Genomic DNA, 20,173 nt, shown 5'->3' with positions numbered 1-20,173 from the left:
TTAAATTTAGTGATTGCAAGTGGTATTTAGCAATGAAGGAAAAAAATAAGTGATTTGGTGATGCATGAAACTGCACAAAATTATGAGTACAACGATTTGAGTAATCCTTCTGATTGTTCCCTGCCGATATTTAAAAGCCAGCTCATGACTCTACACACACGGCAATTCTCTCTCCCCTGAAATGCTGAGTTCTAGCTGGTTCTAGTACCCACGGTCGCCTAGTACCCATTGATTTTAAACCTCCTAATCCTTCTTCAATAGTCAAAGGTGATATATAATCAATGCTTATACGTTAAATTGACCCAATGGTAATGCTATACTTTACAACAAAATTGTTGATATATTTATTACAATAGTTTTTACACTAATATAGTTTTTTTATATAAAAATAACAAATTTTGTCGTTTGTTTCTCTATGTTTCAAACTCGTGAGAAAGAAAAGAAGGCTGTTCACCGACCATAAAGAAATTTCTTAATCTGTCAGTCAGCTTAGTAGTGGTTGTTATTATGTTACAATTTTATTTGTGATGATTGATAACAATAATTTGTAGATATTTTCCTCATACTGTATCTTAGATATGTTATGTGGCAATATTAGAAGATGCGAATTTAAATCCAAGTTAGTCCAGATAGGAGTTAATACATTATGAAAAGTCTATGTTCAATTAATCGAGAAAAATGGCTCGTGAAGGTTATGATAGTGTGAAAATGGAAAACATCTTTGGACTAAATAAACTATTGAAACAGCGTGCTTGACCTTCAACATTTTACATAAGATAATTTATCTCATGCTGCAGCAAAGATGACACACGTAACAAGAAAGTGGGAATTATTTCCTGGAAGGAACAAATTTTGCTGTGATGGGAGAATTATGATGGCTCCTCAGACAAGTGTATTTTTTGTTACTGTTGGGCTGATTGTGGGAACATGTTCCCTATTTTTTATATTCGAGTAAGTATACTTGATTTAACACTCAATAATTATGTTTGGATCCAAACAATACAAAAACTTATTACTGCAGTGAATAGATAACTTAGGCAAGGCCTTATTCATCATTACCATGTAATGCTTCGATTAACAGTACCGTACATATTTTGCGTACAGTTCCAATGAGAGCCTGTGATAAGGCTATATTATCGGTTTAGTTAATATGTTGATATTTATTAATATATTAAATTTGATTCAGTTCAATTTTATAACTTGGTACCGTTTCTACAATGTAATTTTTAATATTTTTACGGTTTACATCAAATTGAGTTATGATTTGTTTACATTATTATTAATGTTTAATAAAGCAAACTAACTTATCAATAGGGTAGGCCTATTCCATATTCAACCCAAAACCAATAGAATAAATAGACAAATAGACTAAATATGGACTGTCAAAGGAAGGTTCCGGCGCCCACCGCTGCAGGCGAGGAGCGCAGTAGCAGTATGTGACCAGCAGACGCTGCAGCGGTGTGTGCCGTAACTATATGGCAAACCTAGCGTTGGACTCCAGTACTTATGCTAACCGCAGCACAGCTGAAAGTCTATATCTATTAGATGAGTTGGCTCAGTTGGTAGCGTCACGGACTTCGGGCCCAAGGCAGCGATGTCGTGGGTTCGGATCCTGGTCACTGCCACTAAAATTTATCAGTACAGTTCACCTTCGTCCTACTGTACCGGCTCACGCCTTGCTTTCCTGGATACGTTCCATGCACAGATCTGTAGTCTATGTGGACGGGCAAATGCATGGTTAAAAGAGGCCGCCAACCTCTTAAAAAAAAAAATAAAAAATGTAGCCTATATCTTTTTGTCTATGGCTATAGTTACAGCATACGGTTCGAAAATGTATAGTTCCTTCCATTTTTAGTTGTACAAATTTAAAATAGAAACTAAGGGTAAGGCCTAATATTAAGAAACTAGGCCTATGATTGTTTTTATAAATATTAACTTACACTTATATGGTAAAATTAAATTATGCGATATTTATATCGAACCGAATTAACATCACTATATTTATCCAGTAATATATCAAGTAATATATCGATAATAATATTTAAAAAATGTACCCCATGGAAGTAAGTTACCCACTTAAGACCACTAAAGGCTAAAAATACTCCTTAGCCAATACATGTGTACCTACCTACTATAATTTGTTAAAGAGTTGAACTCAATTGAATACATTCCAACCTTAGGCTATCCCTATTCAGTTTAAGGTCATATGGAAATATCTAATGTACTGTAACAGTTTTAAGTTGATTAGTTGGTGGAGCCGTTACAACTTCATGCTCATATCAAAACATTAACAAATATTGACACTTTTAACTAAACACTATTTTTGTTCTTTTACTTACGGTAGGCCTATTATTTATCAAAAGTTTATCAAATGGACATGCTTTTTTATTTAACTTTTTAGCTAATTTCCAATTAACTTAGGAAATATTAGAAAATTTCCTGTAGGTAACTTTATAAGGTAGGGTGACCCGGGGCAATTCTGGCACGGGGCAATTATAGCAATGGCCTATATTTTTTTTTAAATTTCAGCTTTACAGATCAGTGATGCAATATTTGTTATTTCAGCATATACCTCCTATATAGGCCTATAGGAAAGCATTTTTGTAAAAATAAAATGTTTGCAGTAATTTTTATTAGCGATTAAAAAAGTACTTTCTTCCACAGCCCGAGGATATCGAAACATCGCACACGGCTAATTTTTTTCCCCTATGAATTTTATATTTTATTTTTTTTTATACTCAAAGATAATTGTTCAGACTTAAAACTTCATGAACAAAAATAGTAATAGCAGTTATCCCTTTAAGATATTTAAATTTAAATGGGTGCTATAATTGCCCCATTTTCATATGCTATGGGGCAATTGTGGCAAAGAACCCGGGGCAATTATGGCAGCTATATATCTTTATACAAATAATGTAGGCTATAAATTAAAGAATAAATTGTATAACAACGTGTGTTATGTGTAATATGTTTCATTTCAGTTCATTTGGATGGCTTTGTAAACACCTTTTGCTTAGATTACTCTATGGCAGCCTGATTATTTTTATTGTTTATTGTTGCTAGAAGTTTTGAGGTTAAGGCCCTTGTACGCTTGTACTGTCTTACCGGTTTATTCACAACTTCCTTATAAATAGAGATAGAACAAAAATTAAAACACCATCTTAAACAGCTAAATTAGGCCTATGCCATGATTGCCCCAATGTCAGAGCAATTTAAACAATAAGGAAAATATAAGGTATTGCTATAATTGCCCCAAGGTTGGGGCAATTCTGGCATCTGACACTCCAAAAAAAAAAACCTCAAACCCCCTTAAGGGGAGTTTGAGATTGTTGTCTAAATATATGAAAACACTAGAGGAATAACATAGAATTACTATGGTAATTGTCAAAATAAAATGAAAAATATGTTCACCGCGGTACAAGCAGTTAAAGTTAAGGTTCACGTCTGGCTGCCAGAATTGCCCCGGGTCACCCTAACTTTTTTATGCAATCCATTCCGACATTGTCGGTCACCGATGCAGTACCTATTCAAGTATTTAAGTATTCAAGTAAGTAAGTAAGTAAGTAAGTAAGTATAGGGAATCAGCTATTAGCGTAGGTCTCATAGTAAGACCTGGACACGGGACCGATTTATTTTTTTGTTTTGATGTCCCCAGAGGACAAAAACGTCATTTGTTCAAATTCATACATTATATTAAGCCTATATATATTTAGGTAAAATACCCCCGCCACAGCAAACCTGCAGACTAAGCGAATTTCCAATTGCCTGATTGGATTTACACTAAAATGTCTCCTTAAAAATATCACATTTTATTCCCTAGCCTATATAAATAACATTAGTTTAACGAGTTCTTAGGTTTGCTCCAACAGGGAGGGTGAAAAGGTGTTTTTTGTAAAATGTTAATAGTATGAAATGAATGCATGTTCCAAATTTGATCAAAATATGATCATAAACAAGCAAACTACAACAGTTTACTTATTCTCCATCAGAATAACATGAGAATTTTAAATTTACAGTTTTTTTTTATTTTCTCCGTAACCATTAGGCGCATAGTAACGCTTCAATATACTAAATTATTTGTTTTTTTAAGCTTTACAAAATGGTTTGGAAAGAAAATGCTAAATTTTAAGTTTTTTAGGGTCAAAAATGGGAAAAACTAATTCTTGCCCCATAAAATCCCCCATAGTCCCCCTGTTCCCATAGTCCGATCATGCTGGTTCGCGAACTCGTTAGAATAAACGTAGGTTTACACGTTTGTACCAAATTTCATCAAAATCGGATGATTTTTCCTTGAGTTCCTATCGCGCTAACGGGCACATATATAAATATATATATTTTGATAGTTCTGTTCACTTTTTAGGGCAACTTTTTCAATTAATAAGCAAAATAATAAAAACCAGAGTACCCTGAAATTCATTTTTTATTTAAACTTTAAAAATAAAAAATGAATTTCAGGGTACTCTGGTTTTTGTTATTTTGCTTATAAATAAATATATATATATATATATATGAATTTGAAAGGATGGTGTTTTTTGGTCTCTAGGGACCTCAAAACGAAAAAGTAAATCGGTACCTATAGCTTATTCCCTATAGGGGAAATTCGCTAAAAAGGAATTTCTCTTTTTTGACGGTCCTAAAAACATTAAATTTCCTAATTTCTCTCTATAAACGAAGTGGAAATTCACTTAGTCTGCCTGTTTGCTGCGGCAGGGGTATTTTATTTTTAAGTAGATAGGTACCTAGACTCCTTGTTTCAATTGTGATAACAACCATTTGGCCTTTGTATCCTAGCTACAATCAGATGGTAGACTGAAAACTTAACTATTACTGGTAGCTAAAAATATACAATTATATAAATACTAAATAAGTTAATAAATAACATACTAGCCTAGGCCTACTAACTTAATAGATTCTAAAAAATAAAGCATAAATCATAAATCTTTATTGGCCATTAAATAACAAGTTACAATAGACCTCGTCAACAATGAAAATGGTGTCAAAAAGGGCTTTAAGTTAGGTAGGGGTAAACAAATTATATCTGAGTGATTTAACTTAATTAGCCTAAAATATGTAGGTATATATATTAAAAATAACAGTGGACCTAAAATTGAGCCTTGTGGTACACCGTGTTTGATTAATATATATATATACAGTTAATTTAAATTGAAACCAACAATAAGGAAAGAGGGGGTTTCAGAGAGGTTATAATCTATACAATGTATTTTATATTCATTTAAACAATTTCATAAATTGTACTCAAGTTTTAATGAGTTAAAGCTACAGAAAATAATTTCAACTTATAAAGATCAAATTTAACACGTTTGCTTGTTAGCAACTCTATACTTTTTCTGCTTCTAACCAGATTCTTTGTCGTTAATCAATTCATAATCTGCCAAATGCACTAATTAGATCAGTATTGAAGGGTCAAGCATAACGGACCCAGTAATAGTCGTTGTTATCAGTAATACAATAGGTTAAATTTTAACCGACTTTTTCACTACGGTATAGCTACAAGAATTAGGTAATTGTCATTTCTATATTTTTATTTTAGTGCTTTGTATGGCAACTAAATGGTTGTTTTATGAATTGAGGTGTTTAGGCTTACCGGTACATTAATTGTGAACTTACACCAGCGATAACATGACAAACTTGGTCTTTAGATTCCGAACCCATGTATCAGACCCAAATGTAGAACTGAAAGCTGACGTTAAAATGATCTCTTCTCAGATAGCTATCATGGAGCAGTCAACCGGATCAGTTGTAACTGTACTTTTAGTAGCGCTAGACACGTGTTCCGATTAAATCATCCAATGTTGGCCATGATCTTCAAGACCATAAAGTCAGCTTTTGATTAAACATTGATGGCGTTACACAATTATTTGCAGCACAGATTATATATAATCAAGAAGCATGTATGGGCTATTAATTAACAGCTGTGTCCAAGGAATATGTCGGCATTAGTTACTAACAAGACTACAAGATCGCGCCACTCATCCTACACTCATCTCCATTCGACTTGGCTTAAAATACGGTACCTACTTTGTATGGTCGCCATTTCAATAAAAAGTATTAAAGTATAAGCTAGGCCTATGTTGAAAAAATGTTGGTTGGGAATTGGCCGGACTTTTGCAAATCAGGCAGGAAATATTAGTCCACCATCTGGTTTAATAAGTTTTGTATCACAACTACAGTAGTATAATTGCTTGAACATAGGTTGTTGTCGTGTCTGCTCTTGCTAAAATCACACCTATTCCAACATTTGGAATAAAAATTAATTCAAACATGATTTTTTTAATGTGTAAGAATTCTAAATTTAATTTGTAGCTTCTTATACCTACCCAATAGACTTATCCTATCTGAATCATCGATCTCTTGATGAGATCACTTATCTTGAAGATAAGATATCAATGATCATGTAATAAACACAGCTGTTGACTAACATCAATGACTCTCTTATTCTCTAATCTGTTGATATTGTTATTCAACCCGCGATTCACTTGAATGTCATGTCATCTTTGTAAAATTATCTTAAGTCTACCAGGAATATTGTAGACTTGTCTGTATTCTTATCAACCGTTATGCTTGACCCTTCAATACTGATCTAATTAGTGCATTTGGTAGATTATGAATTGATTAACGGCAAAGAATCTGGTTGGAAGCAGAAAAAGAATAGAGTTGCTAACAAGCCAACGTGTTAAATTTGATCTTTGTAAGTTGAAACTATTTTCTGTAACTTTAACTCATTAAAACTTGAGTACAATTTATAAAATTGTTTAAATGAATATAAAATACATTGTATAGATTATAACCTCTCTGAAACCCCCTCTTTCCTTATTGTTGGTTTCAATTTAAATTAACTGTATATATATAGTATTTCCTTGCCTAATTGCCTTCTCCCTCCCTTGGCTGCATTAAGTCCCTCCTTGATCTCATTCAAACATATGCTGGGTTCATTAGTTAAATTTGAAAAAACTACCATCTCATTTAACTTTTATTATATTTTATTAATTTTTCAGCAAATTTCCCATGTGGGGAACAAGGTTTTTCACTAATGCTTTCAATATAAAGCGGTCCAAACTCATAGAATTTGTTTAATATGCCCATGTTTGGAACTGTGCCTCTTGCACTGACGTCCGAGACACTAGCAACATCCCTGTCAAACATAAAATGCCTTTTTTTCTTCTCCTCAGTTTGAATACTTTTGTTACAGTTGTCCATTCCTAGCAATGAGGATCACGCCGGCCATCCCTGCAGTAGGGGCGTTGCTGTTCGTCTTCGTCATGTCAGCTTTGCTGCGGACCAGCTTCAGTGACCCAGGAGTGATACCTCGGGCGACTCCGGATGAAGCTGCTTATATTGAGAAACAGATCGGTGAGTGTATTCACAAAGCAAATTTATTTCTTCAGACGTAGAAGAGGTTAGGGATTTAAAATACCCGGGATAATTTTGTAAACTACACAGTAAATTTATTATTAAAATTATGTCTGATGTTTTATTTTATGGTAGGGCCTACTGCTCTGATGCACTAACATCTTCAAAGAATAACAGAGCACTATTACTGTAGTAGTAATACTATTCCAGTGTTCTGACACCGCTGTAGGGTGTTTTTATCCTATTTTCTATTTATTAGCCTAAGTTTTAATTTTTCAATATGAGTGACAATTGTAAAACTGAAAATTGGATTAATTTAAAGAAAGTAAGAATGATAGTCATGGTCAGTTGTCTACAGCTGAAAGATGGCTAGCAAACCTACAAAGCATGTCAAAATAAGCAATCAAATCCAGAATAGCAACTATGGGGGAAAATTAATTTTTTGCAACAGTTAATAGAAGAAACAAACAATTAAGTTGAAATTGAGGAAGAAATAGATTACAGGTAGAAAAACCTGGGTACATTTTCTACTTAAATATACAAGGTAAAAGTGATACCATTTATTAAAAACTTTCTAATCACTAAATTAACCCTGTAAACATATTTCCTGTTTTGAAATGTTGCAGAAGTATCCAATTCCGCCAATTCCCCGACATTCAGGCCTCCTCCTCGGACCAAGGAGATCCTGGTCAGAGGACAGACAGTAAAGCTTAAGTATTGCTTCACATGCAAGATCTTCCGGCCACCCAGAGCATCTCATTGTAGTCTTTGTGATAACTGCGTAGGTCAGTATAGTTTTAGCGAATTTCCCATATAGGGAATAAGCTATTACCGTAGGTCTCATGGTAAGACCTAGACCCGGGACCGATTTACTTTTTCGTTTTGAGGTCCCCAGAGGCCAAAAACACCAACCGTTCAAATTCATATATATATATATATATATTTATATATGTGTCCGTTAGCGCGATAACTCGAGCAAAATTGATCCGATTTTGATGAAATTTGGTACAAACGTGTAAACCTACATTTATTCAAACGAGTTCGCGAACCAGCATAATCGGCCCATGGGATCAGGGGTTTATGGGGGGTTTTATGGGGTAAAAATGGGTTTTTCTCATTTTTGACCCTCAAAACTTAAAATTTCTAAATTTCTCTCTAGACCATTTTGAAGAGCTTAAAAAAACAAATAATTTAGTATATTGAAGTGTTTTTGAATCTTCATTGACTACGGAAAAAAATTAAAAAATTGTAAATTTAAAATTCCCATGTTATTCTTATGAAGAATAAATAAACTGTTCTAGTTTGCTTGTTTATGGATATATTTTAATCAAATTTGGCAATTTGGTTTATTTCATACTAAGCTATCAATATTTCAACTGAAAAAACACATCTCAACATCTTCCCCGTAGCAGCAAACCTAACTAATCACTAAAATTAATGTTATTTAAATAGGAAATAAATCTGAAAATTTATAGGGAATAGTTTAGTAGAAATCAAGCCGGGTAAATGGAAATTCGCTTAGTATGCAGGTTTGCTGCGACGGGGGTATTTTCTTTTTTATGTCCCACCTTCTCATCCTATGACGTAAGGCCCTAGCTCAGAACTTTTTTACACATTAGCTTAGACTATGCCTAGAGGGTCACGGTATTATCACTAAGACAATCCATTGGTGACTGATAGGATTTTAACCCGGTACCTTGAGTGCCGAAGTCCTGCCCTCTACCCCTAGACCAGCTCATTCACAACTCCTATATGGCTAATATACCAAAGTAGGTATTTAGCCTTACCAACTCCACTTGTTCTGATCCTGTAGTTCTTCTTCATCCATTTTGAACACACCAATGTCTTTGATTAATTTTAAGGTTTATAAAATACTCTTTCCCATTTAGGTAAGTTAGCTAACCTCAAATAAAATCTGTAACACAAAACTAAGTAATTACAGCACACTCATTGAAAAATATAGTTATCAAGTAACCTTGTACTTATTGAAGGCCTCTTGTAGCCTAGAAAGTGATAAGGAAAACTGTAGAGTAGAGGTTAAGCGCAAGAGTCTTCAATATACACAACTACGGTACTTGTTTTCATTGATGACATTGTTACGTTATCTGTATAACCCACTCATATTAAAGTAATGCTTTTAGAATTATGAGAATATCAAACCAAATATATTTAAATATCTGCTTATTCATTGGTGGTTTATTGTTTCGTCTTAATTTAAGGGATGTCCTCTTTGTGGGCGACAGACAAGGGATTCAACATAACTAGTTTTACTTATTCTATTCGAATAAATTACTCTGCTAGTTAATAGATATTATCTTTGCATGCTATCATAGTTGGCATCATGCTTGTGTCAGAGTCAGACTAATGATGTAAGTGATGATGTTTGTTATATCAGAGAGGTTTGATCACCATTGTCCATGGGTTGGCAACTGTGTGGGCAAGCACAACTACAGATACTTCTACGTGTTCATCTATGACATCATGCTTGTGTCAGAGTCAGACTAATGATGTAAGTGATGATGTTTGTTATAACAGAGAGGTTTGATCACCATTGTCCATGGGTTGGCAACTGTGTGGGCAAGCACAACTACAGATACTTCTACGTGTTCATCTATGACATCATGCTTGTGTCAGAGTCAGACTAATGATGTAAGTGATGATGTTTGTTATAACAGAGAGGTTTGATCACCATTGTCCATGGGTTGGCAACTGTGTGGGCAAGCGCAACTACAGATACTTCTACATGTTCATCTTTGACATCATGCTTGTGTCAGAGTCAGACTAATGATGTAAGTGATGATGTTTGTTATAACAGAGAGGTTTGATCACCATTGTCCATGGGTTGGCAACTGTGTGGGCAAGCGCAACTACAGATACTTCTACATGTTCATCTTTGACATCATGCTTGTGTCAGAGTCAGACTAATGATGTAAGTGATGATGTTTGTTATAACAGAGAGGTTTGATCACCATTGTCCATGGGTTGGCAACTGTGTGGGCAAGCGCAACTACAGATACTTCTACATGTTCATCGTCTCATTGGCATTCCTTTGTGTCTTCATCCTAGGCTGTTCACTCACACACCTTATTCTCTGTAAGTAGGCTTACTTTGCTACCTTATTCCTTTAGTCTCGAGAGTTTTCATTCTCTACTTAACCATCATATAAATCTTTTTAGTGTGTGTAGATGTGATGAAGAAGTTAGATGTCAATTAATAATAACATGAGGTTAATTTGAATTGTAGAATGATTCTTCTAATTCTTTTCTCTCCAAATAAGCTAACTTAGTTTTGGTAAAACTGATGTTACATAAAACTTTACATGTTCTAAATCTTATAAATAAAATTTTTTAATGGAAAATCCCTAAAAATGGAATACATTGTCACAAAAATATTGGGATACTTGTTGTATGATCAGATAAATGAATATCTAAACATGAACAGCCTCTAAAACTTGACTGGTAAAAAATAAAACAAAACCTACCTATTGAGGCTACCTATTGAGTTCCTATTGAGGTTAACATATGCAGGCTTAATAACCTATAATCGCTTACAAAATTAGAGTTTTCAAAACAATATAGCCCAACAAAAAATATATTGTTTAGCATTGCATGATTTTTTTAGAAGAAATTGAGACTTTGCAATGTTATTTTCATTTTCCTTTTTATGATTTTGTTTTAGGCCTGTAGGTCTATTGACTGTGTCGTAACTTAACATAACATTTATAAACAAAAAATGTTATTTAGTCACCATCATGAGCTCTCTCTTGTTTATTTTCTTTATTAATCAGCAAATTTCAGCTACAACTTACTAATGAGATTAGACCTTTCTTTTGAGTGCACTAAATTAACTTATTAGCACATTATAACCTTGTTTAACCTTGCTCTAATATACCCAACCTCAAGGTGATCTTGGATCATCTTGGTCGTTTCAAATAATATCAGTTTCTAAAGTTTCACAAATATTTTTGTTATTCTTTCCAGTGACGAAAGAGGACAGGTTGTTTTTTGAAGCAGTGAAAGAATCACCTTCGAGTGTGATTGTTGTTGTTGTGTGTTTCTTCAGTGTATGGAGCGTGTTAGGACTCGCCGGTTTTCACACATACCTTACAACTTCCAACCAAACAACCAATGAAGATGTGGGTATATTTTTTATGTTTTTTGTTCTTTGTAGTTATTGTAAACACTCTCTAGGTTGTGATAAAATCAGATAATGACAATGATTTGACTAAGTTTTATCTTTTTAAAAGTCAGAGTTATTTAAGGTCACAAATGAGGTAGGTAGTGAAAAGGTTTGGTAATATATTTTTCATTCACTGTAGACAAGACTGTTCCCTTACAAAAAACCCTAAAAACATGCCACAGGCGGAGGTAAACACGAAATCATCATAACTGATTCAGGTCAATGTGTTTGGTCAGTTATTTAATCATCTACTACAGTGGCATTTTGTTCAGTAACAATAATAAAAGCTGTATTTTTGGGAAATGATCAAATTGGCTCAATAGGCTATACTGACAAACTGAAAAATTTAACATCAACTTAACAACAAAAATGACATTTTTAACACAAAAAATCCAACTTAAATTTACTAAAATAAAGTAAACTGGACAGATGAAATGTTTTTAATAAATCTTTAGAGAGAAACCAAAAATCTTCCTTAATCGTGGAAATCTGTTCAAATACAGTACCCAAAACTTTTGTTTTTAATTGTTTGTGTAAAAAACTAAAAAAGGAAAGTTTTTCATACTAAACATGGTGTAAATATTTGCAAGAATTAGTATTAAAGGTGTAGTGGTATTAGTATTAGTTGCATTGTAAGTTTTTTGATTTTGAGAATAAACCATAGCAGTTGTTCCTCAAATTAACTTGGTTAGAAAAGAAAACATTATGTTTTAAAATAAACTTTGAATGAATTATTATAAATTCAATGTTGCGTAGCCCATCCAATTATTGCCAATGCCCGTACCAAGAAAATGTACATAATTGATACAATTTTCTTTTAAATTTTGTTTAGGAGTGTCTTGGCCCGATGTTTTTTAGTTTTAGATTTTTTTTCTGCTCATAGAGTTTTCTCTGATCGAGATCCTGTACAAAAGACATATATAGTTTTGTGCTAATTTATTTTAACAACAAACGCATCTTTCATATTTTTTACAGTTGGATTATGAGAAGTGATTACGATATATGTTAGGTAGTGTTGTGAGTTTAAAATTGGTATTTATATTTTCAGATAAAAGGTGCATTCACGTCCAAACGGGGTCAAGCCAGCTTCAACCCGTACAGCTATGGGAACGTTTGTTCCAACTGCTGTCATGTGCTGTGTGCCCCCTCCCCACCTAGCCTCATCGGTAAACTGTTTGTTTTTTAAATATCCAAAACAAAAAGTTGTATTCTGTTTAAAGAAAATTGTACATCACAGATTTTCTTTGTACAATCACCATTCATTGTGTATCAATCTAGAGTGTCAATTTTTTTCAACGCCCATTACTCGTCGTTAGCAAGCAGAGAATGAACTTCCCACTGTAAACTTTACCCTAAAGTAAGAGAAAAACATTCAGCTACATCAGCACACTGAAATACACAGAACATGAAATGCACAAAAATAGGGTTCAGATTTAGATACAATACTGTAGTGTCTACTTGCAGTATCCACAATCATTGACTCCAGTTTCTAATAAGAAGCTTATTGTACTTGCCTCAGCAGGTGTTACATGATTGTATGTTTTGTCTAGATCGCAGAGGTGTGGTGACTACAGAGTTCCTAGACTCAGACACCCGGCCTGGAGCTGTCATAGCCAACAACCGGACGTACGGGTCATTACCACAAGTTGTACAGGTAAACCACAACACTAACTTACTCTTAAGGCCCGTTCACTGGGGCGAGTTTACAAGCTACACGCCAGCGTGTAAGAAGCTGGCGAGTTGGCGAGTGTGCTTGTATTCGTTCAAACGGAGCTTGTCCACTCGCCAACTCGCAGACATGTAGAAAGACGCCGGTGAATCGGCGAGTGCGCTTGTAGTCGTTCACACGATGCTTTTTCCACTCGCTCAGTAGCTGGCTTGTACCAAATCCTCCAACATCTTTGAGTAACAAGCGCACAAGCACAAGCAACTGTGTTCACACTGGGCTACTTTACACGCCTACTCGCTCAAAAGCTGGCGAGTTGGCGTGTAAAGTAGCGGCAGCGTCAACTTTTTCCAGAGCTTTTTTACAAGCAGCTTTTGAGCGAGTACGTCGTTCACACTGAGCTATTTTACTAGCTGCGTGTAAAAAAGCCGGCGTGTAGCTTGTAAACTCGCCCCGTGTGAACGGGGCTTTACTCTTACTCCTCGGCCATTGAAGACCAAGGTGGTCTTTGGCCTCGTCAACCATGTGCCTCCAGGATCCTCTGTCCTCTGCCAGCTCCAGGTCTGCTCTCATACTCTTTAGGTCCCTTGTAACTTTGTCAATCCATCTCATCCTTGGTCTTCCCGATGGTCTCCTGCCCTCCCGGAGTACCTCTTATCACTTGTTCTATCATATCTCTCTCACCTCTGCTTTGAATGTGGCCCAGCCACCTCAACCTTCTACTCTTAACCACTCCCACAATATCTGGTTCCTTATATAATTCCCTCAACTCCCTATTTTTTTCTTATTCTCGACAAGTCTCCGTCTTTTATTGGTCCAAAAGCCTGATTTTTTTGTGAAAGACCGAGTCTCTGAACCGTATACACTACAGCACTACAGGCTGCACAACACTAAACCATACTTAATTGTTTATGTAAACACAGGTTTTAGGAAACTTCAAATTAGCCCTCTTAGTGCAGGATTGCTCACAGCAACGATGTATTTATTGGCTTCAAAGCGAGCATCGCTGAAAGTATCTTTGTATTTCATATATTGTAGTAGGCTACAATGCTAAGGACTTATTGGTTGGTGTTCTTTGTTTTTGTGGCATTTTTTTAAAATGTTTGATAAGCTCTCTAATTTGTAAAGAAATAAAATTTGCAAGATGTGGTGTTCTATAAACAGAAACTACAATATAAAGTTTCAATTTTAATACATGAAACTTCAAAGACAGATTCTTCATAAGTAAAACACAAAAATCATACCTTACACTTTTTCAAATTTTAACTAATCAGTATACTAAAGGTAATCAACCAAAAATATTAAGAAAACCCCCTTGAGTTTTCTTCCCTGAAAAAAACAACCATAAATATGAGCCAGAGTGATCTTTGGAAAACTATTGCTAGAATGCCAATATAATTTTATAGCCAATGTTTATTTAGACAAGTGTATATAGGCTGATTAAATATTTATTTTAGATTATTAATATTTTTCCTACTGGCCATACAACTTGATAAAGTGGTCAATTTTATTTCCAATATTAAAATAATTGTTTTTACTTTGTAATTTTTTATGGAAATAAAATCATTTATTCATGTTTGAACTTTCTAGAATTAATTCCATTCAATATTAAATGCATTAACCACCCAACACCTTTGTTACACATATCATTTTTACAAACAGGCATGGTGTTGATAAGGTAATGTAGGGCATGGAAGTATGTGTCTTATAATTATGATAGCTGGTATATACATGACACATTAATTTCTAAGGCTAAGCTAAATCTATTGTGTGATGTAGTAGGAGAGCAGATGTCCTAAGGAGCTAAACTTTTGCCAATTTCAGTGGATGTAGATTCTTTAATATTAAGTTCTTATAACGAAAATTATTAATATATTACAAGTAAAAAAAGAACTCCTATTAATTAAATAATTTTAGTTTGTCGTTTTCATAGATTTATAACGATTTTATTAAAAGGCTTAAACCTTTCTTTTGTCCAGAATGGAGTGACTGTCTTGCAGCCACTTCCCAGTGATACAAGCCCCAGCCCGGAGATGCCGAGTCCGCCACTGCCCCCCACCATTCCCCACGTGCCAGCGGTGTGCAGCGCAGTCGCACCTTCCATCAACGGTGCGTATCTCTACCACGGTAGTCTGCCGAGGCGTGTTCATGTGCGGCCGCCACACCAAACTCAGTACTCTAGAACACTTCCAAGAAACATCAACAACTATCCGCGATACAGTACAAGGGAACAGACGTATTTGATGCGGTCGCCTCCATCCGTGTACAGGGATAGATACGTGGTTCCCAGCTTCGGAATGCTGGGGCTCGGGGAAGTTCTTCAGCAATACGGGGGAGGCGGGGGGAGGGAACACAACGGGGGCAGAATATTGACCAGCTTGGCAACAAGTTACGCGATCACTACCAGCGACAGTGATGACGATCTAGAGTAGAAATGTATAACTTACAATTTTCGGTTGATTACCTTTATCAATTGATGCAAAGGTAGGCCTTGAATATAGTAATACTTTTCTAATATTTAGAGTTATAAGGGTTTTTTTTTTACTTAAACAACAAATCCTTTAAACAAGCTCATGTAAGATATTTATGACTAGAATGCTACACTATTTACATTTAAAAGTAATATTGTACTATACATATGAAACACAATAATATTCCTATTTGTTTGCTTAAAGATTTTGTATAAGTTATTATTGATAGGGAGGTTAAAACTGGTAAGATTCAGCTTTCAATTGGCGCGATTTAATAAATTTGAAAATCAAATGTATTGGCAAAATTATAAAATATAGGCTAGATGGATTTAGAATTACATTATTTATGATTTGGTACTTAACAATCTATTACTCCTTGGTCAACGGAATTAAAATGCCCTCTATTTGATTTGTTTTAAAATTAGTTTTGATCTTGAATCATTTTTTACTTCTTACTCAATCGAATACAAAATTTGTCCATTTTAATTGCTTTAAAATTACTTAAATTCTGGCTCTAAAAATTTAATGTATTTCTTCTAATTTGTTTTTTGTGTAAACTTGACTGTGCCTAAAATGTTAAGACCATCAACTTCTTTTATAAAACCTTAACCTATAAGGTCAATTACTCTTTTTATTAATTAAAATGGGACTATTTTGTGGATAAATAAAATGTCATCAAAATTCCAATACACGCCTGAAAACTGTATTTATTTTGTGCTCAAAATTTGTGATCTGCATTAGAACTAAAATATATTTACATTTTTATTGTTCATTCGTTTTTTATGGGAACATCGACACTTTAATAAGTCTACTAGTTAGTAATGGAATTGACTAACATTTGACATTATAAATGAATATTATAAAATTTTCTCTTTTACACTCTTGGTGCTCAATAAAACATTCTCAACGTTTAAATCTTTTTAATAAAGATAATATATACTTAAGTATAGTTATATCTGTATGTTGGAATGTTTGCCAATGTGTATTGTCTATTTCATCATTTCTCACTCACTGTTGTTGTTGGTGCTGTCATGAGGTGAAAAGTGGTTAAGTGTAAGTATTTTGAACATTTTCTGAATGTGTTCGTAACAGTGTGTATTTGTAACTCGTCTAATACTAGATGTATCCCCAATGTACAGGGTGAATGAGCTTGCATTTGAACATTGAGGTAACTGTTAGTGGATCAATTTGGCAATGGAAATAAAGATAGAAAAATGTTTTTTCAGCTAATAGTGATATGTCAAAGTTTGAAGCCGAATTCATCAAATCTCAATGAATGATTCAAATTCTAATTTAAGTACTTGAGTTAAGGAATTAAGTCTCATAGTCATATTTAGTTAAACCTGCTCTACCACAGCCCTCAAGGTAGCAAACTTAATGGAATCAAGTTTTCCTCATTATATCACAATCCTGGGAAATGATCACAATGTTTCTTTATCAGGTCTGATGATTACGATGTCTCTAAGATTATGGAGTAAACGGTTATGAAAAATGTATTAAAAGTGTTCAAATTGATTCAAAATAGAGTAAATAATGGAGAAAATTTATCTATTAATAACCTTGGAAATGCTATAAAAATTGTAGGCCTACTATGATTCAAAATTAGTTAATTTTTGTGATTTGAATTTGGATTTTCTGTGTCTGACCATCATAAGCATGTAATATCCTTCAATGTATGAACAATTTTACTTTTGTCAATGTTTGTCAGCTTTATTTGACCATTTTAAACAGTGATTTAATGTTTTTATTGCTAGTGTATTGCAGTGATATTAACAGTTTGAACTCATTATAAAACTACATTTCAGTTTTGTCTGTAGTTTGTGGATTTCTTCATTTTACTAGCGATTTAACTAATTACCCAAATAATGCCATGCTATTATTTCATGGTTTTTTGTTTGCTCCTTTTGTAAATAATATTCTATAAAACCGCCGCTGTGGATGCTTCTATATTCTATATTATAATATTCTATAATCGAACTACTGTTGTTCATAAGTATCAATGATCAGTGTCCAAATTTAAGAGAATTTTTAATGATTTGCCATATGATTGAACGAGAGGGATTGTCGAATTAATTGGAGACGTCTCCATTAGACTCTCAGTGTCTACGGTAAACCCTGGAAGTCTGAAACACACCGATCAGTAAGCAGTTTCCTCAAAATCAATTACTGTCTCGGTGGAAACTGATGATACCCGGTACTGGCCACTTTGTGTAAAAGTGTATGTATGGCCTTCTACAAACTTCCTAAGCTACTTTGCACATTTTCTACCTTGAAACATTTTTCTTTTTACACATCTGTTAGTTGGCAACAGTTGTAACATCGATTGACCCCTTTTACAGAAATATAATCACGGAGCAAAATTTGAACTTGTCGGGACTCTCAATTTTCTTTCAGCGTTTTAGAATACTATGACAGAGGATAATCGTTTCATAGGTGTGGGAACCAGATAAAATAGTGGATGAAGTAAAAAACCCCATGTTGTCTCGTATTTGAGCTGCTACAGGAGCTCAATGCAGACCTCAATCCATAGATAACACTTGTATAGTCAACAATTTGTTTTAATGTAGTTTTATTATTTTCACCTCTCTATAATATAGGCCTACACATTTTGTTCCGACACTATATTCTAGACAATCTAACTCTCTACTTTGCTTGTAGGTAGTGACTGTGGAAGTATGCTGCTCAGTGGGGACATGCCCGGTATTTACGAGAGCGTTTGCGATCAAGTTATCATCTCAAACCCAGATCTTGTGAAACCGTCTGAAGAGCCAAAGATGGATCTGTCGGAACTAGATCTCTACTTGGACGATGTGGTGGTCTCGGCCGGTCTGGAACCCGACACAACATCACTAGTCCCACTATCTGCCAGTAGGCTGCGTCTTCTGCAAGACACGACTATGATAGAGTCTGCGCTGGACTTGGACTCCCTGGAGGAATCCACTTCATCAGTTGGTGCCGGAAGTCAAGCCGGCCTTATAAAGAGGAAAGATAATTTGTAATGTAAGTAGAAGTAGCGTGATGTGTTCATGCTGAAATTCCCACTATAAGGTCTAAAATTACTTTTTCCTTCCACTGCATGGAAATGATCACATTGCCACACTTGTAAACAGTACGCAAAATTGCTCATTTCCGTTTTATTTGTTCTCGCTCATGTTCGTGAGCAGTAATGGCCATTCCTGCTCGTTAAATCAGCTGATTTCACTGTTGATGTTTCTATAAAAAACTTACATTTGGTGGAATGGGCACACGGGAGGGACTAAGGCTAAAGGTGTAGTGACGTCATATCGCTAGTGGCTAATGTCTTCTCTTGAGGCAACACGATTACCGTAACGAAACAACATGATTTCAGCGGCGTTCGTGGCATAGTTGGTAGCGTTACGGATTGGTGTTCAGGATGTTCCGTGTTCGAATCCCGCTGGCGGCATTAACTTTTTGTCAACAAATTTTTCATATCAGCAAGTTTGGTTGGTTATAATAAATTGGTTGGTTTATAATACTAAATTTTAAAATTAATTTTATTAATAATTAAAAATTATAAGTAATCATTTAATAAGATTTTTATCTTATAGTTTTTATATTATCAGCAAGTCTGGTTGGTTAGGTTATGTTATGACAGTTTAATTTTAAAAATTAAAAATTAATTTTATAATTAAAAAGTTAATTTTATAACTAAAAATAAAATAAAAATAAAATAATTTAAAATTTTTTAACTTAGCAGTTCTAGCGGCGAACGCTGACACTACAAGATATGTTAGCCTTAGTCCCTCCCGTGTGCCCCACCGTACATTTGGTAACCAAATAACATAACCTAAAAAAATAAACAAAAGTTAAACTGTTTGTTTTGATAAGTAAACTGTGGTTGTAGGAAACATTTTGTGGGTATTAAAAGAATGAACACTAAACAGTCATCCCGCTCTGGAAACATATGGTCTCACAAAGCTTTCATCTACAGTTCTCGAGCGGCAATGACCAACTTTGTGCTCGATAAACAAATAGCTATTCCTAATCTACCTCCATTTGCTTTTAGTTTTTTTTTTTGTTTTTTTTTATGTATTCAGTAACAATTGAATAGCCTATATCATTAACAATTGGGCAAGGAAATCTTTGCAAAAAAAGTGTACCAATATCTTAAAAAAAAAGCCTAAGCTAAAACTTCATTTGTAGGATTTTGAATTTTAACTGTTATTGCAGGTTTATTTTAAATAAAACCACAAAGAAAACATACTCCCATTTTGTCATCCTTATAGGTGAAGACAATTTTATTGTTAGTTACATTGGGATCATGTTTTTGTTTAGAATTTGTTTCAAGCCATTTCAGTTATTTAAAACCTTGTTTAACCAAATAAAACGATATAATCATAAACAATTGCGGAAATCATAAAACTAACCCTGAAATAATATAGAAACAAAATTTCGTTGACACTACTGCCCAGCATCACCAACATGAACTAGGCATGAAAAAATTGAACAATAAGATGAGAAGTGT

At 34.3% G+C, this 20,173-nt stretch overlaps 1 protein-coding gene across 1 annotated transcript; it reads left to right on the top strand.

Annotated features, from left to right (window-relative positions):
- The first annotated feature begins 491 nt into the window (after window positions 1-491).
- On the top strand, window positions 492-19,151 carry LOC128987652 (palmitoyltransferase ZDHHC9-like). The gene is made up of 9 exons (XM_054408610.1): window positions 492-951; window positions 7,211-7,371; window positions 7,998-8,156; window positions 10,327-10,464; window positions 11,352-11,506; window positions 12,599-12,716; window positions 13,101-13,204; window positions 15,196-15,325; window positions 18,346-19,151. The coding sequence occupies exons 1-9, from the start codon at window positions 803-805 to the stop codon at window positions 18,684-18,686; spliced, it is 1,455 nt and encodes a 484-aa protein (XP_054264585.1). The 5' UTR covers window positions 492-802; the 3' UTR covers window positions 18,687-19,151.
- Window positions 19,152-20,173: the final 1,022 nt, after the last annotated feature.

This window comes from Macrosteles quadrilineatus, unplaced genomic scaffold (assembly GCF_028750875.1).
Source record: "Macrosteles quadrilineatus isolate MER2022 unplaced genomic scaffold, UCM_ALF_1.0 Scaffold_2__2_contigs__length_208266976, whole genome shotgun sequence".
Classification (NCBI taxonomy): Eukaryota; Metazoa; Arthropoda; class Insecta; order Hemiptera; family Cicadellidae; genus Macrosteles; species Macrosteles quadrilineatus.
The sequence above is the reverse complement of the archived record's forward strand: the minus strand, read 5'-3'. Positions and strand labels throughout refer to the sequence as shown.

Bases quoted from the DNA above. Each gene is read 5' to 3' on its own strand.
- LOC128987652 (XM_054408610.1), top strand. From the start codon at position 803: ATGACACACGTAACAAGAAAGTGGGAATTATTTCCTGGAAGGAACAAA. The intron at 8,157-10,326 runs GTCAGTATAGTT...TTGTTATAACAG, and splicing joins TCTTTGTGATAACTGCGTAG to AGAGGTTTGATCACCATTGT. The intron at 15,326-18,345 runs GTGCGTATCTCT...CTTTGCTTGTAG, and splicing joins AGTCGCACCTTCCATCAACG to GTAGTGACTGTGGAAGTATG.